The sequence below is a fragment of the Formica exsecta genome, unplaced genomic scaffold (genome assembly GCF_003651465.1).
Source record: "Formica exsecta isolate Colony F162 unplaced genomic scaffold, ASM365146v1 scaffold83, whole genome shotgun sequence".
Taxonomy (NCBI): domain Eukaryota; kingdom Metazoa; phylum Arthropoda; class Insecta; order Hymenoptera; family Formicidae; genus Formica; species Formica exsecta.
Genome location: NW_021853600.1, coordinates 227458 through 249665, shown reverse-complemented (window position 1 = coordinate 249665; position 22208 = coordinate 227458). Strand labels below are relative to the sequence as shown.

Sequence of the window (22208 nt, the reverse complement as noted above, 5' to 3'; positions counted from 1 at the left end):
TCGTGTCCGCGTTGCGTCGCGTCGCGTCGCGTCGCGTCGCGTCGCGTCGCGTTGCGTTGCGTTGCATTGCGTTGCGTTGCTCGGTCAATGAGAATGTCGTGGTCTGAATTTGCAATAAACATCGCTCCAAAAAAAGTGGATGCTGTTCACCTGATTATTCAAAGTTTTATGTACTCATTTTGGAATACAAATATCGTGGCGAAAGTGTCGCGTATTCATAGTGATGAGAATATTGTCGATTGTTTAAATTTTTATATAAAAGAAATGGATTTTGTTACATAAAATTTCATATATGTGCTTTGATGTAGAACGTTATAACGAAAATGATCCGAAGTAACTGCGATGAGGATGTTGCCGGTTGAATAAAAACATGTTATATAAAAACATTGTTCTAAGTATCTATTTGTACGCGCTACATCGTTCAAATTTTCATAATCGATTACATTAATTTCTCTCTTGACGTTAGACTTGTTAAATTGACAGCCACCAATCAGCGATTAATGAACGATTGACAGAAGACATGTATTTGTGCTGCAAAGTACGTTAGTAAAATTTTGTAATCATATATATTATTGATCTTCCACTGTGTACATTTCAATATAACGGTTTGATGTCAGAAATGTATAAATATACAGCAAACGTTATAACGCAATATGTTTTGTAAATCAAAAGAGAATATATAATCAGAAATACGAAAGTTAATAGAAGTATTACATAAGCACGTTTCTCAATACTCGCAGGAGATAAAAGGATTTACGCGAAATCTGTTTGACTAAAATAACATTTTCAATTAGTTATCGATTCGATTATCTTTATTATATTACGCGTAAAGTGATAAGGTGCTGGATATTAATTCATTATTTACATACTTTTAATACTTTGACATACAATATTGCTAATAGATTGTTAAAGTTAGTATTCACAATATATTTTAATTTTAAATCTTGCACACAATAAAAATAAATCGATAAAAACAATTAAAGAATTAATGTCTTTTGTCATTCGTACACGTATCTGAACTCGATTGCTGGCCTGAAAATGAGAATTTACGTATACAGTCTTGCTGACATATTCACCGTTTATCATTTACTGCTGTTTGTCGTACGCGGTCTTTTCAATCGGCGAACAATCACTTGATCGCACGCCACAAAAGAGAAGGTGGTCTGGCATCGATCGCAATTACTCGGGGATCGAATTCGATAGCTTTCTGATTGAAAGGTTAGAAGTAGCAGAAATTGTTGGCGGGTCGACACCCGATCCAACACCGGTGATTAATTGACAATCGCGATAATTAATGATACACACGGTATACTGCGATCTCATGCCACGACACACTGATATGTTCCATTAAATCGCGTTTTGTGAAAGAAAATATCGAGTGAGCAGAGATTTGCTCGTACTTGTTCATTTTTCAGCAATAATTTAGGAATAATTGTTATATATTCGATATTATTGAATATTTCTACTATTTTATAGTCTTCCTAAGTATTTTAATTGCTCATTTTTGTGCATTTTGCGCACTCCAATTGAAATTTTTATTTTTAAACGATGAAAATTTTTAAAGTTAGGATAATAGATTTTAACGTATTGATAATACGATGAAGAATTCAAAATCTTTAGAATGTCTTTAATTTAGATTACAGAATATCAGAAATGTGAAATGTCAGATATCCAGAGAATTTTTATAATGATTTAAAAGATAATCTCTTAAAATAATATCTCTTCAAAGATAATATTATTTAATTAAAATAATTAAATTTTTCTGATAATTTTTATAAAAGTTAACTGCAATAGTTGCACGCGTATCGTAAGAGTAAGCAACTTAAGATTCTGGAAATTTTATTAGATTTCAAGGGTACATCTTTATACGTTCCGAATATAATATTTTATCTAAGAAACGAGCTATCCATAATGGATTATACATGTACATATATACGAGTAAATTGTTCGTTAATTACTGATTTTTGCTTTGCTATTCTGCATTTAATTCAATTAGTTTCGTGTATAAAGTGATCATCAAATAAGACTATAATTTCATTTCGCTCAGGAAACATAACGTAATTCTCATCGATGTAATTAATGTGCCACGATGTAATTCTCATTGACGAGCGAGCAAATCTATCCAATTCATTTCTCGATCAGTGATTTCTGTATCTGATTTTACACTTGAATCATAAAAATTCGCATTTTTGCATTTTCGATAAAGATTCAAAGAAAATTCATAAAAAAAGAATGAAGAATAAAAATTTTAACAAGTTTAGAGAAGTTTAGAATGTCAATTTATATGTATAAAAAAACTCGCTTATGCGCTTTCAAAAGAGTAAGAATAATATGTTAATATTGCATATAAAGTACACGATTTTTTTTAATGCATTTTGCATTACTTTGCAAATTAAGAAAATTTTTTGTTAATGATTAAAAACTAGCTATTTTATTAAATTTTAATATTTTATTAGAAATTAAAATAATTTAATAATATTAATAGACATTGATCAAGCAAAAGATCTTTCGAAGGTATATCGGATTTTATTTTCTATGAAAAAGCATGAGAAAATAATTATATACGCTTCAAACGTGTAAAAAGAAATTTAATTAAAAGAACATGTAAGAAAAATTGAGAAAAAAAGAAAATTCACTGATCGAGAAACATGAAAATAAATTGCACACGTCAGATAGTCTATTCATAATCATATTTACCGCCGTAATTATAAAAATCATGAATAGTTTGATTAATTTATAAATCCAATTAATAATCAATAACTGATTAACCGATATAAACACGATCGGTTTCATCTTCTATCGATCATCGTCTTTCGCGCGGTCACGCTTTCGAGACTTACATCAATTAGTTTAGACGAAATTCTCTTCGAGTTTCTCGTCATCGTTTCGCATCATCGATCGAATATTTAGAATAGGGAAACGATTAATCGACGAGACACACGTAGAAGGAAGAAAACGACGATATATGTTTTAGATGGATAATTCTGCGTACGTACCGAATCATCTACCGCCGCCGTCTCTGGTCGTGTTCTCGCAGGCCGGAGGGTTGCCTGAGGCCCTGAGAATGCAAAGACCCTTCAATCCACAAGTTAGTGTCCCATTGTCCTTACCCTTACGCCTAAGCTTCCGCATCAGCTTGCACTTATACTTGCGATTACATTGCATTTCGTCTGCCTGCAACCAAACGCGTTTTAACCTTATCAAATATAGATTTTGATTTTCTTGTACTCGAAAATTTTCATATTCTTATAAAAAAATGTGATTATGTATGAATGAATGTGATCATTAAAAATCATATCATTTCAATCTCACTTAGATGTATATTGATTCACGTTATATCCAATACAATATTTATTATATCGTAAATTACGTAACGCAGATGTTGCGTAATTCATTGGGAAAATTATTCGAATTTGTATAATGTTTAAGTACGTTGTAGTCGTACATTGTATATTATAGATGAGAATTTATCGGAGAATGTAGAGAGTAAATTTATTTGCACGTTTATATCATATGCAACGAAACTACATTACGGTAATTCGAGTGTATTGTATTTATTTGACGCGACACGTATGTCACTATTTGACAGAAAAACAACATTCTTGAAAAATATATATAAAATAAAAAAATAGTTGTTAGCATTGATTTCAACAAACGCGTTGGATAACTCGAGTTACTTCTATTCCGCTTCGCATGTCTGTGTCGCTTTATACACGCAAGTACATACTAATTAATGCGTGCAATGAATAGAAAGTTAGGTGTGTGCGTGTACATAAATGTGAATATGTGTGTGTGTGTGTGTGTGTGTGTGTGTTTGAGTAGCAGATAATGTTAAATCAGTGATGCGCAACCTTTTTTCGAATACTTTCTCGAAATTATTCCTAATTATTGTTTTTAAGGAGAGCTTGTTTAAACATAATATAATTATAAAGTGAAAAGAATCTAAAATCAAGAAGACAAAAATTCAAATTAAAAACTTATAATTTATTAATGTGATTGTTTCTATTTGTTAAAAATACAAAAGTATATAAATGTATTTCATCTTTTGATCATGAAGAAAAATGTGTAGATTGTGCATCACTATTATATATAGCATGTGGTAAACATTAGTTAAAAAAAGAAAAATAAAGCCTATATTACCAAAGAGGTGCAGTAAGTATTTTCATTGATATTTGAGATCAGCGATATGACTAACATTAATTAGAAATATTGTTCGTGGAATATAATTGTGAAATATTTATTAATTTTAGGAGCATTTTTTATTAATAAAAATTATATAGTATTCTAATTGAAGTATTACATAAAAATATGAATTCGGATTAACTTTTTTGCAAGTGATTTTAAACTAAATTTTACTACAATCAAAATCGTATCGATAACGCGAATTACGGGAAATATCATTATTAAACTCCCGATAATAACAAAACTCTTTTACGATTTTATATATCACACACATCTTTATACTTTATATCATAACTGTGATTGCCGCAAACATTTAACGAATGGGCATCGCGGTTAATTATAAGCGTGTATATTCCACAGTGTTTTTAAACGCTTGAATATTTTTTATACGTGCGGAACATCAATCGGGTCCGGATAAAACACGTGCATATGCGAAACGGTAGATACGGCATAGAAAGCAGTAGAACGAGGATGATAGCCAGATAACCTAACCGGTTGCATCAAAATTCAGCATCGTTAAAAAATGAGATAATTTCGGGGCGAACCTAATTGCGATGGCATGGTGACAAAATACGCTCGCGCTTTGCCGTCCGCGGGAGCGCGAGGGAAAAAAAAAATGATAAAAAATTATTGCAAATATGCAAGCAGCGCGCGTCGCGTCGGTCGCGAAAAAAGGGCAGGGGCCGCAATTAAAATAATAATGAATATCTAATAAATCACTGATTGGACCGCGGGCGCATATATGTCGGGTCGTCGAACACGAACCTCATTTCCCCGTATAAAAGTATAATAAACTAATCGCGGCGCGTACTAATACCCCCGCGTGTAACTCATCGCCCGCATCATTATCGACCGAATGAAATGTTTATCCGGAAACTGTGGTTGTCCATTCTCGCCGATGAAATCATTTCGTACTTCCGTTTCGCTCCCTTAGCCGCGCGGTTTATATTGACCGGTAACGTTTCACACTTTACGTTTACAGATGAATTTATGATCTCTGTAACAATTTTATGCAAACTATTACACAACTGTATCTAATCTTCTAACGTTTATATTAAGGAAAAGTTGGTCTTGTATCGCTAAAAAAATTTGTTATTATAAACACAATTACACGGTTTAATCCCGGAATATCGAAAATAATGAGAAAATAGTGTGAATAAACTTACTTTTGAAATCAAACCGTTTAAATTTTTAGAAATCACTATAAATATGTATCCTAAATGTTTTTTATGATGATTTTGAAAAGTAATTTTCTGGTTACTTATGAAATATATGATGTTACTTCGTGACATATGTACTCGTACCAATAGTCAACATTGAAACGCACTCGTATCGTTTCCCGAGAAGTCGATGCACAGGAAGCAACGCACCGTTATTACTTCAGTTACGTTTAATAACGGTCCGATAATTCTGGCATTATAAATGTTACAAAATCCAATGCGTAGATGCTTCAACCGAGCATTCAGTATGCGGCTTAATAGACTCGTCAATCACGGCGAATTGAATGATACAACTGACATACGGGATGGAAGGGAGAAGGGAAGTTAGGGGGTTTGGGGGGAGGGGGAGAGAAGCTTCAGGTTTTGACGGATTATTATAACACAGTGGTTTCGCGTTATTAACAGTATACCACCACGCTGCTTTGATATTATATGCCATTCATATGTACCTGAAAGCACGGAAATACCCACATGCTGCAAATGAGCTATCTAGTTACGCGTTTCAAACATTTTTCCGTTTATCGCGTATACAAAATAAACTTATCAAACTCCTATCAAACTCAATAATGCGAACATAGTTCCTTGAAACGAGAATGAACGTCAGGAGGACTTCTGCAAATGTCAATGTACAAGTAAAATGAATAGGAAATTAGACGTTAAAGCGAGACATCAAAAAAACTATTTGTAATTGATGATCTGAATCGATTATAAAATTTAATAATGAATAAAATATAATGTTTCAATATTTAAATATATCATATTAATATTTGAAGAGTATTTAATATAAATTATTTCAAGTAAAAGTGTGACCTAAATCTTTTTCTATAATTATTCAATAATTTGAGAAAAAATGAATATATAATTTATTTCGATAAACTTTATTTTTCATATGTTACATATATACTTTTTATCTATGCGCCAATATTTCACAAATATTAGTTAAGAACTATTGAGAGTGTGTTAACTAGTTATGGGAGAACTCTTGTGTCTCTCTCTTCTCTCTTTATAAAATATATTATTACGACTTATATGTTTCTTTCACTAACCCTTATAACGCTTTCGTGATTTAGAAATAAAACATTAAGCTGCATATAAATATTTAATGCGCGTCGCGCATTTGTGAGCATCCAAATGTCAAAATCCCTCTACCAGCATCTTTTGCTAACAAAATAATAGAATAATAATATTAAATCAAGAAACTAAACAACACTCACGAGAACTTTAGGAGAACTTTAAAGATCGCAAAAAGATTAGGCAAAAAAGAATACGTGACTAAAAAACAAACATGTCAAACATAAATCGCAAAAAATAAAAACGCAAAATACAAAAAGAACGCAATCTCTAATTTATTAAAATTCTCGTGAATTATTTCATTTTTTGATTTAATATATTGTATGTATATTTGTTTGCTCCTCGAGCTCGTTTATTATTTTGTTTATTTTGATTGGAGCCTTTTCTTTATTTCGATCTTTTACTAATTTTTTTTTCCTCGCGCTTGTTTCAGGTGACCGACTCGAAGGATCTGCAGGTGCCCTTCAGCACGGCGGCGTCGCTGGGCTACGGGTTGCATCACATGCTGCATCTGCCACCGCAGTTCCTGCACCCGCTCGACCATAGACTACCCTTCGGTGGCTTCCGGCCCCTGGTGCCGTCCGCGTTCGCGCCCCCCAGCAAGTGCCTCAAGGTCGAGACCGGGAACGGCGCGGTGCCGGGAAACGGCGGCCTGCCCAGCATCGGCTCGCTCTCGAGCATGTCGAACATGTTCTCGCCCACGTCCCTGCCGGGCGCGGGCGGTGGCACGGTGGTGTCCGTTTCCGGTGCGGCGGCCGCCGCGGCCGCCGCCGTCGCCGCGGCCGGCCAGGAAGTCGGCGGACCACAGAGTCCGGCTGGTTCCGCGAGCCGCTCACCCACTGGTACCGCCGGTACCGGTTCCGTACCGAATCGCGGCGCAACTCCCGATGAAGAGGATCGCGACGCCAACGCCACACCCGGATCCGAAAACACCGAGCGATCCACCCCGGAGGAGGGACGACCGTACAGACGTGAGTACTGTAACCCTTGTGCACGTTTTTTCTTTTTCTTTTTCTTTTTGAGCGAGTAATGATCGATACAATGATCAGCTTTATATATCTATAAGCTGCATTACAGCGATTTTTAATTAATGTCAATCCTTGATACTACTTATCTACTTATATGATTTTCAATTATACGAATATGCTATCTTATATATAATATTTGATTATTTCTGTCGATCATTTTCCCGTTTTTCATGCAATTTCATTAGTATTTAAAATATTAATATCCGTTATGCACGGCACTATTCGCTGCGTCAATATATTAACGAAATATCGTTCCGAAAAAATCTTAGAATATCCTCGTGATATTTATATTAGATAAGCTTCACTGACGTTATTTTAAAGATAACTATGCGGATTTTTATCATAAACATTCTACCCGCTGAATAAACTCGCTGCCGCGTTCAAAACTTTCGAAACATACGTCAAGTATATATCTTAAGAGATAAGCGAAAGAAACACGCGCTATATTCTTGAACATATTGTTCAAGAGTGCAATCTTTCTCGAATCACCGGCGCTCGGGGTAGACACCCTGTATATTTTTCCACGTTGACCCCGACATACGGGCGGGTTAAGGCTGGTTACACGACGAGCAGAGTCGTCGAGATTTGTATGCTTAATCTACCTAAGTCGTTTATTTGAGCCCCTGGCGACGTAACAGCTGCACCACGGACAGCGCGGAAAGACCACCCTCTCTCTCTCTCTCTTTCTGCCACGCGTTTGTTTATTTTTCTTTGCTATCTTAATTACCGAAAGATAGAGCCATTCATTTTTCCCTCAGCGGCGACGCCGTCGCCCGCTTTTTTCCATATTCTTTCTCTGGATTTGGAGTACCGGGATAAACTATCATTTGTAAATAATATAAATTCTTTATATCGCACGGAGCATTAAATATACGAAGGAAGTTTGGAGTAGTTCTATTTTACAAGAATTTTACGAGAATAATTATTACAAGCATACTATTAGTATTTTTTATTATCATGACTAAAATGGCTAATATTTCTTCTCGTATTTCTTATATCGTACAAGTTAGAAAATTTGAAATTTTTTTCTGTTTCTCATTTTTATTAGAAATAACAAATAAACAATATATATTTTTTCTTCCCTCCCCTTTCTTTAAGATAAAAAGAATTGGGACGCGAACCAAGCATCTTTGTGATGAAATTTTATACATTTCTGGCTTCTCTCTGTGCAAATTAACCGTCGGCGAAAAAGCGCGCTATGGTCAGTTCGCTCTCTTTTCATCGGCTAATTTTCGTTTGATTGCGAAAGAGAAAAGGGGTTAGAGACACACGGAGAATCTCTCCCTTCGGCTCTGTTTTTTTTTTTTATTTTTTAGTTTCGCGTATCCCTCGACGCGCGGAGATAACGATGCCCTTTGACCGCTTTAGGTGACGTTAGCACGTTGCTAATTAGTCGATACCGACTTTGTGGCGATACACGCCGTATTGCGTCACGCAACAGGAAACAGTCATTGCGGAAAATTACTCGCGTAATTGCGAAAAGTCAATTTTAATTACAAAAATTATTGCGCACGGGTATATCGTATCTCGCATGCCGATTTTTTCTTACCGGTGAAAAAAAAAAGATGCAGCTTTATAAATTTTTTAAGAATTACAAACGCGCTTTTGCTCTGATTATTCGATGCTTTAAGTAGAAAAAGATGAAATATTTCCAGTCATTGAATTGAATCTCTTTTGATTTCACGAAATCCTTTCGAAATATTATTTATTGCTACCGCGAATCGGTGCTGGATACATTATTAACATATTGTTTGATATCTCGAATATCGACGCTATTATGCGAATTGGCCGCGCGCATACCTATTTTATACTCAATAGTGCGGTATTTTCATTACACACTCGCGCCCTTTTTGAGCGGCTTCGTGAACGGCGCGTATACGTGAGACGCGGTTGACATACGCTCGCGCTCGTGCTTCATCGCTATTTATGGCAAATAACCATACGCGACTGTATCGTGCAATTTACATTGCGTTTATTTGACTCTAATGGCGCGGCAAAAATATCGAGTTAATATTGACTCGCGTTTGTAACGCGCGTGTGTTTGACCGCGTCCACAAGTTGCTATAATCGACTATCATCGTTTCAATAATGGTTATCGTTTCTGCATTTTATTATTAGTAGATAGATATGCGATATACATTTCTAGTTAAAATCAATATCTACAATCTTTCAACAATTTCACAATTATGACGATTATTGAAGATACAAAAAAATTGTGATTTTTAAAATTTTTTTATAATAGTTATGTTATATACATATTTTTTCTTTTATCTGAAAATGTGTTTTAATGAAAAAGTATATTTACACATTGATCTGATTATAAAGCATGACAGTTTCTCTAATCGCTGTTAGTAATAATCACAGTTTGAACTGCCGGCAACTTTTGACTATAGATCGAAATAAAATCGTCCAGCAAATCCGTTCGTAATCAGTTCGCCGGTGCGGAGAATACAGGTGGACATGTAATATGCGTATTGTATCGGTTGTGTTCGCATCACTCCCGCGAACGTATGTACAGTCGTTCTATCGAGGGAGGGATATGCGGTGTTTGGCTCGCAGCCGGGGGTTGGAGTGTGCAATCGTACCGTTTGGCAGCCTGTTTGAATGTTTTGCGACGAGTTTATTCGAGTTATCAATTTCCTGGCAAATATCTGTATTTCCGCGCACCCATGTTCTCCTTCCCTCCTCTCTTGTCATTCCCCTCTCTGTCATTCTCCGTTCCTCTCATCCCCGCCTACAGTAGCATCGCAATTGCAGTTTTGTCAAAGATGCAAATCGAACTTATCCGCGAACCACGCAAGAATTGACATATAAAATATAGTGACTGAAAAAAAGAGAGAACACGTCTCTTTGTATTTGTATATTTACAGATTGATTTCATAGATTTTATATATAATGTCAGATATTATACGAAATAAATGCAAATATAATTTTTTAAATACTCAAAAATAATATATAACAAAAATTTGATTAATTTTTTATACATTATTTTAGATATTATTGTAGTAACTCTGATGAACCATCGTGCACAATCGGAAAATGTCATACTATTATTATTTTTTCCTCGCTGTATTTTACTTTGTGTTTTTATATTGTTATTGCCGTTTTTAATTACATTTCGGAATTTGCAATTTTTATATGGCGTTATCAAAATTGCACCCATATAAAATGAATGCGTAATGTGAAAAGTTATGAAACAAAATCCAAAAGGTAAAGGGTCATCAAAAATCATTGATAATTTGGAAAATAAAAAAAAAAAATTAGGGTTTGTTTTCAACATATGCGGTCGTTTTAAAAAGGCACTTACTCACGTAAAAGTGCATGATGCATCATAGGGACACGGCACACGAATGGTCGAAGGGCCGCGCGTGTATTAGCGCGTTATCCGCGCGTGTATTTTTTTTACGCGCGCATAAATATGCGGTAGTAATATAACATAGGAACGCCGCGCTCTTCTCTCTCTCTCTCTCGTGTCTCGACGAGGGATGACGGTCATGAAATGGCAAACGTAAACCGAAAGTGTCGTGATTTTTAACCCGCCGCGAATGTATGACATCGTTTTTTCGGTTTTACGTATTTACGTTCACGCAATTTTTCGCGAATCTCTCCGAGAATCGTTTCCGCACACGTCGTTCGATTAATACACGTAGTAAAAATTTAAAATAGAAACCTTTGAACAAAACGTAAAATTGTTTGCATGGCTTATTCGTTACCATTATATTTCTAAGTATCGAGAAAAATCTGTAGATAATCTTTATTTACATGTAGCATCTTTATTTACATGTAGTTATAACACACACGATACACATTGTTTTTAATTTTTTTGAAAATATTTTATAAATGTCAAATTTATACAGGATGTATACACGTATACAATATGTATACGTGTAACACATTAAAATAATTACATTGCGATGTATATGCATATAGGAAAGACATTTTTTTTAGAATATTTTTAGATTCTTGTCAAAACACATAATTTGATAAAAGTTTACGTAATTGTATACATGTGATTCTTTAGAGTATTGTATACATGTATAATGTATATAGCATATAAATAACTACTTTAGGAATGGAAAGTTCAGAATATGACAAATTGATATAAAGTAAATGCAACACTGTTATAAAAGAGAGCTTTTCATTCTTTTATTATACCATAAATAATAAAGTAAAAAAATCAGAATGTCAAGTGATATTCCGCAGTAAGCGTATGCATAAGAAAATGCATTGCTATCAACGAAAAGTACAAAAAAATGATCAAAGTGTCAAGAGGGTTAATACACGTGTAACGAGAGGATGCATCGCGTATTGCGTAAATTATTGCTTCTTGAAGAAAACAGTTAGTATAGCGACCGTTACGACTCTGTCGTACGTCATGGGTAAAAGCCCGTATAAACGTCAGTTACGTCAATCATTCTTTAATAGGAATGAATTTTCACCGACCGCCACTAAATCACTATTGGCCAATAACGTTTATCGTTAACGAAACATCGCGTACGTCGCTGGTACTGAATTGATGTACCACTTTGCCAATGAGATATAGTATAAATACTCGCAGACGTGATGCTGCAACTATGTTAAGCAATCGAGCGAGCGGGATAAAATCGAATTTGCGTGTAACGTGCGTAATTGCTATAGCAGTAAATCGATTGGAAATTAATGTCCCTTTGGTTTATCTATTAGATAATAGCAGTGGAAAATTGTATAATTCTTTTACATGGAAGATGTTTTTACTGTGAGATATTTTAGACACTATTTTATTTTATTAAAACAACGTACTTTATACATAAAGTAGGATAAAGGAAAACAATTTTCATCATCGTAAAATTAAACTTGGGGATCACACATATTATTAATATTAATATATTATATTGAGGTTATCAATTTAATCTCAAATTATATAATTTATGAATATTATGAGAGAGCTTTAAATATACAATTTTTCTCAGATTCCATTTTTTGATTATTATTACTGATAAATTATCAAAGTATAGTACATATGTATGACGCAAAATGATTACGATTTTATTGTATTTTTTAAAACAATTACAGTACTTTCAAGAATGTACTCTTTCCGCAAATGAGTGATGCTCGAATACATTCGCGAATGCGCGCGTAGGAGTTTCCTTCCTCATTTGTATTCTTAGAGCGAGCCGCGAGCCGGCACCCACGATTTACTATCACGTCGTACGAATTATTTAGTAATCAAATTTCGCCCGCTTACCGAGGCTTCGACGGCGGCATAGAAGGGTGGTCGCGTCGTTGGCCGCTTTTACGATGATTTCTCTATTTTACGGTGGCTGCGTGAGAGGACCATTAGGCAACCGTTGAGATCCGGTGTAAACGTGCCACGAAAGCATTTTAAACTTTAAACCGCAAATCAATGGTTTCTCGTAGTCTCAGAAAATTATTGCCGTAAAGTCCCGAAAAAATGATAGGAGAATATATCCGTCCGATGATATTTCTCGATAAAAAAATTATTTTTGATAAAACATATCCTCTATAAAAGAAAAGAGAGAATTTTAATTTAAAGAATATAAAAAGGTGAAAATTTGTGAAAAAATTAAGACGCGCATAAGCAACAATAAAGTTATAAAGATTTTAAATGTTTTGAATGTTTCTTAATTTTTATATAATATTTATATTTCTGGATATACACACATACATTCTTTAACGCTTTTGTGAAAATATAATATCTATATCAGTTTACGTGATTTTTCAAAGATGCATTGTTATGTCATCTCGGTACAGCAACTTTTAAAAGGGATGATCGGAATTTGCTCACCGATAATATGCGTTTCGTTATTTTATTTATTTTTTTTTTTTTTTTTTTTCGTTGCTCATATCGCGACCCAGATAACTCGGCATCGGCCATGGTTGAACCAACAATTCGTTACTGCGGATTATCCAGCTGTCCGCGTCGAGAAAAGGCGAGTAACGCGAAACTCATTATGATGCAGGAATAACGAGCCGCAGTATAGATTACCGGATTACAAACGAACTGGAATTATTGAATTACAAATGATTCCTCCGGTTCCTCCTCTCGCGCTACGCTCGATATTTTGTTTCTTTGTTATTTTAAGATACGACTTTTCGCGTTGGCACGCATTTAGTCAGTCATGTGATTCTGTTAATACAAATTTGATTTTCAAATGTAGTATATTCTATTTATTATTATGCTTATAATGATAGCTATGTGGTCATTTTTATTTTATTTTTAATTTATGATATGTAATTTATTAATTGGAAATGTGTATTTGTATCATTAAACGTAAAAATTATGTAATACGAAAAAAATATTAAAGATGAATAAATATTGAAAGTGACTAATATATAAAAAATATTACTTAGGGAAAAAGTTGAAAGTAAGATCGGATCCATGACTGACGATTTGACCATAATTACGATTTCTATCTTTTTGAGGAATTTTTTAATTAAAACTTTTATTAGTAATTTGATCATTATCTTTCTTGGTTTTCTATCAAATTACAAAATTTAAAAAAAATTTTTTTTTTTTGGTCGTTTGAATAATACATTTATGAAGTTTCAAGCATAGGATATAGATGCAAACGATTGCACTGTACGTATGCAACCTACAGAGGCCCTTTGCGATTCGCCCGAATCGAAGTGCGCAAAAATGGACGAGCGGACAGTCTGTGACCCATATTACCTGGCAAATTTTTAATTGCATTTTTTTTCCATTGACGAAGAGGACCAACACACGGGGTGCCTTATGGGTCGCGTTGCATGCATCGCGTTCGTTTGTATTCGACGGGAGCGGCTCGCGAACGAACGACATTGCGAACGGACGCGCAACCTCGACGCGACCAATTACCAATCACTCTCGCGGAACAATAAAGCAAAACCGTGGAAAAAAATTCCCGTCAAAAGTATCGCGTTTCATATGCACCTAGCGCGTCTCCGCGCGGAGTTCGCGGTGGCGTATAACCGTCGCGCAAAAATAAAATTAAAAGCTGAATGCTGCGGAAAAAAACGCGCCATCGCGCCGGTATCCTTTGTTTGCGAAAAAAACAATTTGTCACCATGTGTTTCTATTTCTCGAATAATACGAAATATTATAATATCATATTAATTGTAGCGAATCGCGCGCATCTTGAAAGGGACATGAGCGCAATTTTGAAATATCAGATGATGTATATATACATATATGTGTGAGACTTTTATTCCCAGTGAAAGCTATAACAAAACTGATATTCGGTATTAAAAGCGAGCGTTGATGATTCACTTAAGAATTTTATTTTCTCAGCATAGTTTTTGTGTGTTTTATTGCCCGAAAGTGTCATTTTCTCCACATGGCATTATATCTATCAATTTAATGACGTGATAATGTCTAATGGAATTAAATATAAGTCAAGTTCGAGTCAAGAATAGTTTGGTGCAATATTAGATAACATCATTTTATGTATACATATAACTATTGATTTAATTCCGAGATTGGTTGTTTTAAAACGCTGTAAAAAGGTTTTTTTATCTTATATTTCCATTTACTTTTCTCATCACAATCACATGTATCAGCTTATTAGATAACAACGTTTTTTAAAAATATGAAAGCTTACGGAATATAAAAGAGGTAAAAATAAATGTTTGAAATCGAAATAATGAAAAAGAGGAGAGAAAGAGAGAGAGCAAACGCAAAGCAGTCGCCATCGATCCCGCGAGGTTAGTTAGCACGGGGCGACTCGTGTGAGGCGAAGGAAAGAACCTCGCAAGAAGCGAGGGGAGGAAGAAGGACACTATTCATCATGACCCCGAGTGGTGCAAAACTGCAACTGCGGCGACGTGAAACTTGCCGCGCCTCCTCGGGCGCACAGTCGTTGTAGAAAGGTGGAAGAAGCAGGTTGAGGGTTGGAGGGAGGACAGTAGGGGCAATAGAGGTGGCGCAGTATTGGCGGTGTCGTAGCACGCGGAGTAAAATAACTGAGAGACCAGCTGTTCTCCTTCTTCTCCTTCCGACTGCAACCAGCTAGGCGGAGCTCGCGGATCGAGCTCTATATAACAGCTGCATGTACATTGGACACCTTTAAGACTCCTCCGCCTGCATTCTTGCGCAATAGAAACGATCTTCATCTCTCTTTCTCCCTCTCTCTTTGTTTATCTTTTTGTATATTTTGTATATGTGCGAGCCAAGCTTGTAACTTACGCGATTTATACGGTGTTTGTAAAAATATGCACGGTATAGAGAGAGTAGAGGTTTATTTATTCTTAAAATGGTTTGTGGACTTTATTTTCTTCTTTATGAAAGCATTTCATTTCGAGCGATTGAGGTTATTATAATTATTTTTTATTTCTGATGGTGACACAAACGGTATTATTTTCATTTTTGATATTAATTATTGATTATTTTAAAATTTTAACATGAAATAATTATCTGGTATACTAGTTCCATGTATCATGCCGGATATATAATAAAATAGTAAATTAAATTTTAAATGATTTATTCCATAGGGAATATTTTGAATTATCTTTTACAATTAGTATATCTTTATTTTTAATGAATAGCGAAGAATCCGTAAAATATTGGAATTTTTAAGAAAATACAATTTTTTTGAGGGAGGAAACACAGTGACTAAAACAAAATTTCTTTCCCTTATTAATACGTTAATAAGGAATGGATCTCTGACATTAATGGACCTTACAAGGAGACTGACAATGAGAGATTTTTTCTCTTAAAATTCACTTTGCGTAATTACTCTTTGTACATGACAAGCAATGAAATATACGGACACGTTTCTATCTCAGTATACTATAGATACGTAACCCTATGTATTTGTTACCTCGCCGTTAGGTCGATGACTCCTTTCTTGACTACCACGATATCCACGTGGAACCGCGATCGTTTTACCTTTTCCTCCCAGCTACCTAGTCGATATATCTTCCGCTCTTCATCCTCCCCGAGGAGCGAGGATACTTTGTTTGCGAGAGGAGGGGTTAGTTTCTTCATGCGTGTGTTGGTGATTCTCTCTTCCGTCTTCTGTCTTCTATCCCGTCGTTCCTATGCTCGTTTAACGATCTGGTTCTCGCTGCCGCTAGAAATAGAAGCTCCGCCTCCTAGACCGGAAGGAGCTGAAGGCTGAATGAGAGGAAAAGAGAGATAGGAACAGAGATGAAGCGTGGGTAGAATAGACAGAGAGAGAGAGAGAGAGAGAGAGAGAGAAAGAGGTATCCTCCTCTATAACGTGGGAGGACGAGATTCCTTGTGAAGCTCTGGGCGTGGTGAGGGAGGAGCTTCCTATACTGTATACGAATTCGTTTATATCCGGCGACGACCGAAGCTTCTGCGCCCGGATGCATCTGACGTTGGCATCGACGTCATCGAGACTGTCGAGATCGTAGATTCGCGTTCGCCAGAACCATGCATCGTTATATCTGATCTTTCAATCTTGAAATATATAATTCTCTATTAAAATTATTATTATCTATTACGGTTACTATTAAGGTTATTATTATCGTAAAATAATCTTTTTTTAACCGCAATCATTTTAAAAAATTTTTATTAGTTAGTACTACCATCGTTATTCATAGTATTATATTGTTTTATTAATTGTAAAGAATGTGTGGTATAGATAATGATGTTATTATTGTTTATTATATGTTTATTATACATTCCTATAATTAAAAAAATTATTTTATGGCAGAGCGAGCACCATATACACGCATAATCGGTATCTTGCAAGTTTAAATTCGTTTACTGGTTCGCTTAGAATTTCAAACTCAAATATTGTACATATTTAAATAAAAAGATTCAATAGGATCGACTATATTACGGGCGAATTCTACATATCAGTTGCGTAGAATACAATGGAACGTAAAAGCTCGAAATAATTTTAATCAAAGACGTTAATTTCAATTTATGATTCACGGCGGATTCGACTGGGCTTTAACATAATTTAATGAAATTCGGTGCTAATGCAACATATTTGGCATACGTATTCCGCCGGATGGAGTAGAGTTTCCCTGTAATTTTAATTAAAAGTATTGATTTAAATTTATGCTACATAGCCCTCCACATATTAATTCGATTCATTTAATACGCGTCGTCAATTTTATTCTCATCGAGTGGTCTGCGACTGCAATGCAATCTTTGATATCAATGATATCTTTTGCAGAAGAACGTCGATTGACTTGAAGATATTTCTTGTTCGTTTAGGAAATTTTTTTTTGGTATGATAATACTATTGCTGTGAGTTGCGACGTAATGCAGAAAAATTTGGAGTGGTGTATAGAGTATATAGAGAATATAAAATTTACACGGAATCTGCCAATTTCGTGTAACTTGATGAACACGAGACTTCGTAATGAATGTAACGAAGAGGGTTAATTTGGATTCGCAGTGGATTTGACCGAATTTCGAGCTTAATGAAACCCGGTAATAGTATATATATATATATATATATATATATATATGATTAATGTACAATTTAATTAAAATTTTATTTTGGTTTACATCAATTGTGTGACATGTCTATTTTCATAATAAAAAAAAAAGATATTTTATATTGGATGAAGTTGATATATTTCCATTATCAATATTGTGAAATTTTTGCTACAGAACTGCTTATTCCACTTCAAATTTTTGAGTAAAATCCAGTTGTATAAATTTTGTCGCATCTTTATCATTCACCATCTTAGCGAAGGGAGAAAACAAGCGAAATCAAATTTATTTACATATCTTTACAATTACATATTTATTTACATTCTATAGATAATATATTTCCTTTATTTTAACGTTTGAAAAAAAATGCATTTTTAACATGTTCGTGCATTGCTCGATTGCGCGTGGCGTAGCATGTGCAAATACGATCGACGCGGCCCGTTTACGTGACAATGACGAGGCGCGGGCGTAAGAGACGCAGGAAGGTGGACGTCGCACACAGGAATAGGAAGGAGGGTTAAACTGCGCAGTTTGCCAATTTGCCGCAGGCGTCGTCGCGCGATGCGTAGATGCGCCATACCGCGCCGCGTCAAGCCGCGTTTAGCGGACCGGAAGATGAAGTACGCGAACGAACGAGATTCGGCGAGAGGCTGATGTGCGGTTGAGGAGATTAATATGCGCGCGAGGCTCGCGCACGCCACCCCCGTATCCTCATCCTTCACCCTCGTTTCACCCGTGTCCGCGGCTTTGCCGCCACACACGTCGTTTTGTTCTTCTCTCCTCTCCGCTCCCTCTCTTCTCTCGCTCGTCAACTACCCCTGCTTGCCCGCTCTATCTCTCTCCCTCTCTCTCTCTCTCTCTCTCTCCCTCTCTCTCTATCTCGTCGTACCCCCGCAGTCCCATTTGCGAGTGGCGGCGATATATACACACGTATAAATTCAGCGACGCGCACACGTGTACCTACCTACACCGCGGCCAGTCCCGGGCATTTAGTAATTTCTGTCACGAGCCGAACGTTCCGCGTTCGGAACGTCAACTCACGTGTAACTGCGGAGCGAATAGCTGCTCACGTATGCGTCGAGCTTAGCCGGCTATCGCGAGAAGAGGATGGCCTCTGCGAGAAAATTCGTGCGCGCCGCGACGCTGATGGCCTCGAAGCTACCGCCGCTGCCGTCCGCCGCGACCGCGTTCGTGCGAATAGTCTGCACGTGGAATATCGAAACCGTCATCTTATGCGTGATATAAGTACACAGGCAACGTTCAATTCGACGCTTTTTACATAGAAGCTAAATGCTCTTTACATCGATATCGAAATATGAGTTTTTTTATCGATAAAGAAATTTGGTTAAATTCTACAACGATTCGAGATAAAGTCTATAAAATGATTAATAATATATTTTTTAGATATATCTATATTGATATAAAAAAAAAGTTTTCTTATTACGTATAATATAATCAAAAGTTATTATCTTGAGAATTTTATTCTTGAAATTGATTTTTGATAGGAAAATTTTCTTTCAATCTTGTGCGCCGCACAGAGTTTTCCTAATAAAAATTACTCTCCGAATAAGAATCACTAAGCGACCATGTAACCTTAACTTATGATAACCATAAACTAACGATTATATATTCTACGCATAACCGATCAGCATTGATGTTTGAATGCGTCATGGTAGTTTAAATTAGGTTTACTGGTCGATATGTACGAGGGTTGTTGTTCTATATCTCCGGATAATATGATTGCACTCAGATTAATTTAACGTAATTCGAACAGTGTAAAAATAAAAAAAGATCTTTAAATGCTGCCGAGACACATAAATCAATACCGTCTTCTGAAAACGTGTTATTTACATTCCCTCAAATTACGTTGTTCAAGAGTTTTTGTGCCACTTATAATATAATTTGTTCTCATAAATTTAATAACCGGATGAAAGGCCAGAAACATCATGAGCCAGCAGTTTTTATATCGGAGGTATCTAAGAGTAGATTGCGGGGCATTCTTTCTCTGGCATTCCGCAGGCATTCCGCGTGCCATTCCGCGGAAGGGTTGAGAGGGCGAGCGAGAGGCGGCAGTAGGACCGGTCGGTCATTCGGCGGGGCGCAAAGAGCGGCAGAAATCACGCGTGCGGTTTTGCGGGCTGCGTTCCTGACCGCCGAACGCCGAAGTTCGGATTGAACTGTCACCATCAGCCCGTACGCCGCGGCCCCGCGTGACGTATATATTCGTTCGTAATAACTGTGGTCGACCAGTCGAGACACTCGGTAAACCTTGTTTTATGAGCCGTCTTTTCTTTCTCCCGTACCTCTTCACGTGTAACGCGTCTCTCGATGCTCACCAATTCGCTGCGGCGTAACTAAGAACGTGTTCGAGGACGTTCCATAGCGGTGATGCCGAATACGCGACACGTCAATCAAGTGGCTTTAACCATTGCGGCTTTGCATTTCAAACATAAAATAATGCTGTTGCTTATTGTCGTGAAAGCAGCATAAAAGGGGCTTACCTCTTTTTTTATCATAGAAACATAAGTTTTTCGTTTTTTTTTTTTTTTTATTTCCATAAAATTGTTTTATTATTTTTATGATATTATATTTATTTATATAGATGTATAATCAATATTTGCTTTCTTAATCTCGGAAAATATATATAACGAATATTAATAATATTATTTTATAGCGCGTATATATATGTTAATATAACATATATAAAGTAAAAGCCTGTCATCATTAGAATTTTAAATTCAACTCGACTATAATTTATTTGATTAAATTAACGAAGACATAATGTAATTGCAAAATTATTTATATGGTTATTAAGATTGGCTTTTTGAATAATTAGCATCAATCATTATGATTTCAAAAACATTGCCAAATAGATAGGAATCTGTCTTATCTTGATTCAAGTTGTATGAGGGAGAAAAAAATTCTTTGGTGGACGAGTTAATAAGTCAAATTACAAAAATGACAAAAATGATTGGTTAGTCATCGACGCGCGATAAAACGATCCGGCGAATCCGATCGCGGTAACACATGGACGACTTGATTTATGCTTCGGCCACCCTCGCTTAGAAGTGCGCACGTACGCGCTCACGTACATACGCACAGATAGGGTAGAGAGAGAGAGAGAGAGAGAGAGAGAGAGAGAAAGAGAGAGGACGAAACGTTTCAGCGTCGCATTATATCGTCGAAGGCGTGGGTGTCGCTAGCCTATCGGCGGTTTTCGGGGGCTGGAGGCTATTTGTCCACCGAGCTACGTTGTTACCTTTTTATTTGCCCGCCCGTTATATATGGCGGCACACATATGTATGGATACGCGTCCATATGTCCGGGCTGGGCCATAAAAATACCAGCGAGAGCCGATACGTCGGGTATTATTAGAAGCTCCAAACAAGATTGCCCGGACGACTCCGACTTTCGTGGCCCTCCACCTTTCGTTTCTGCACCCTCCGTCGGCCCTTCGCACTGTCGCCACTCGCCCCTTTCTCATAGGGCGATCTCGGTGCGGACAGTCGTGCAAAGAACCTCCTAACCCGAAACGTATCGCCGTGGTAATCGTCTCGAATCCCTTTTACGTAAAAACGTTGACGAGTTTCGTCTCCGCGATATAATACGCGATATTTCTCAATCAAAATCTTTGCTCCCTTGACCTTTACATCATATTATATCTCGCAAGCTTATTTTCAATTCATAAAAAAAGACTAGGATTTTCTAATAATATATATAATATTTTTGTACATGTACTCTTTAAAAGGATTTCTATTTTAACAAGATTTTATTTTTCCTCGACATTATTTGTTAGTTAAATTAAATTAATTTTGCAATTAATCGCAAATTCAGTTATTATATATATATATACGTATATATAATAACTTTTATCAATAATATAGAAAAATAAAAAAACTTTTAATCTCAGCAAAGCTGGAAAACGTTCAAATATTAAAATTTAAAGGAATAATAAGATTTTTATTCTAAGATTAAAATTTGGTTCCATATAATTTTATGTATGAATAATTATTTCACACGAACCAGGTATTATATATCTTATGAATTACTTGCCGCGTCGGACAGATTTCACGTCAGCGAAAATTATCCGAGACTCACATCTCGGTGTTGAAAGGATACAGAGAGGAAAGACGAGGACGTTCGCCGTACGAGATCGTACACACAAAAGAATATGAGAAAAGGAAGAAGCGGCTTACGCGCGCGCAAGGTTAGAAGCTTAAGCCTACCGTAGTAAGACGTTCCACCTTTAGCCCTTTGCTCTCTCGTGGGCCCTCGTGGATATTTACAACGTCGTCGCCCGGCTCCGCGTCGAGC

General features: G+C 36.1%; 1 protein-coding gene across 3 annotated transcripts in view; it reads left to right on the top strand.

Moving 5' to 3' along the window:
- The window catches only part of LOC115244700 (E3 ubiquitin-protein ligase Rnf220-like), a 180442-nt gene that overhangs the window by 10364 nt on the left and 147870 nt on the right, over positions 1 to 22208 (top strand). Inside the window, exons 1-2 of one of the 3 annotated variants that reach the window (XM_029822586.1) lie at positions 2847 to 3088; positions 6907 to 7444. In XM_029822586.1, the coding sequence (XP_029678446.1) occupies positions 2975 to 3088; positions 6907 to 7444 (652 nt within the window). In that variant the 5' untranslated portion in view covers positions 2847 to 2974. Of the gene's footprint in view, positions 1 to 2846; positions 3089 to 6906; positions 7445 to 22208 lie in introns of those variants that run through there. The other 2 variants (XM_029822587.1, XM_029822588.1) reach the window with 2 other exon arrangements.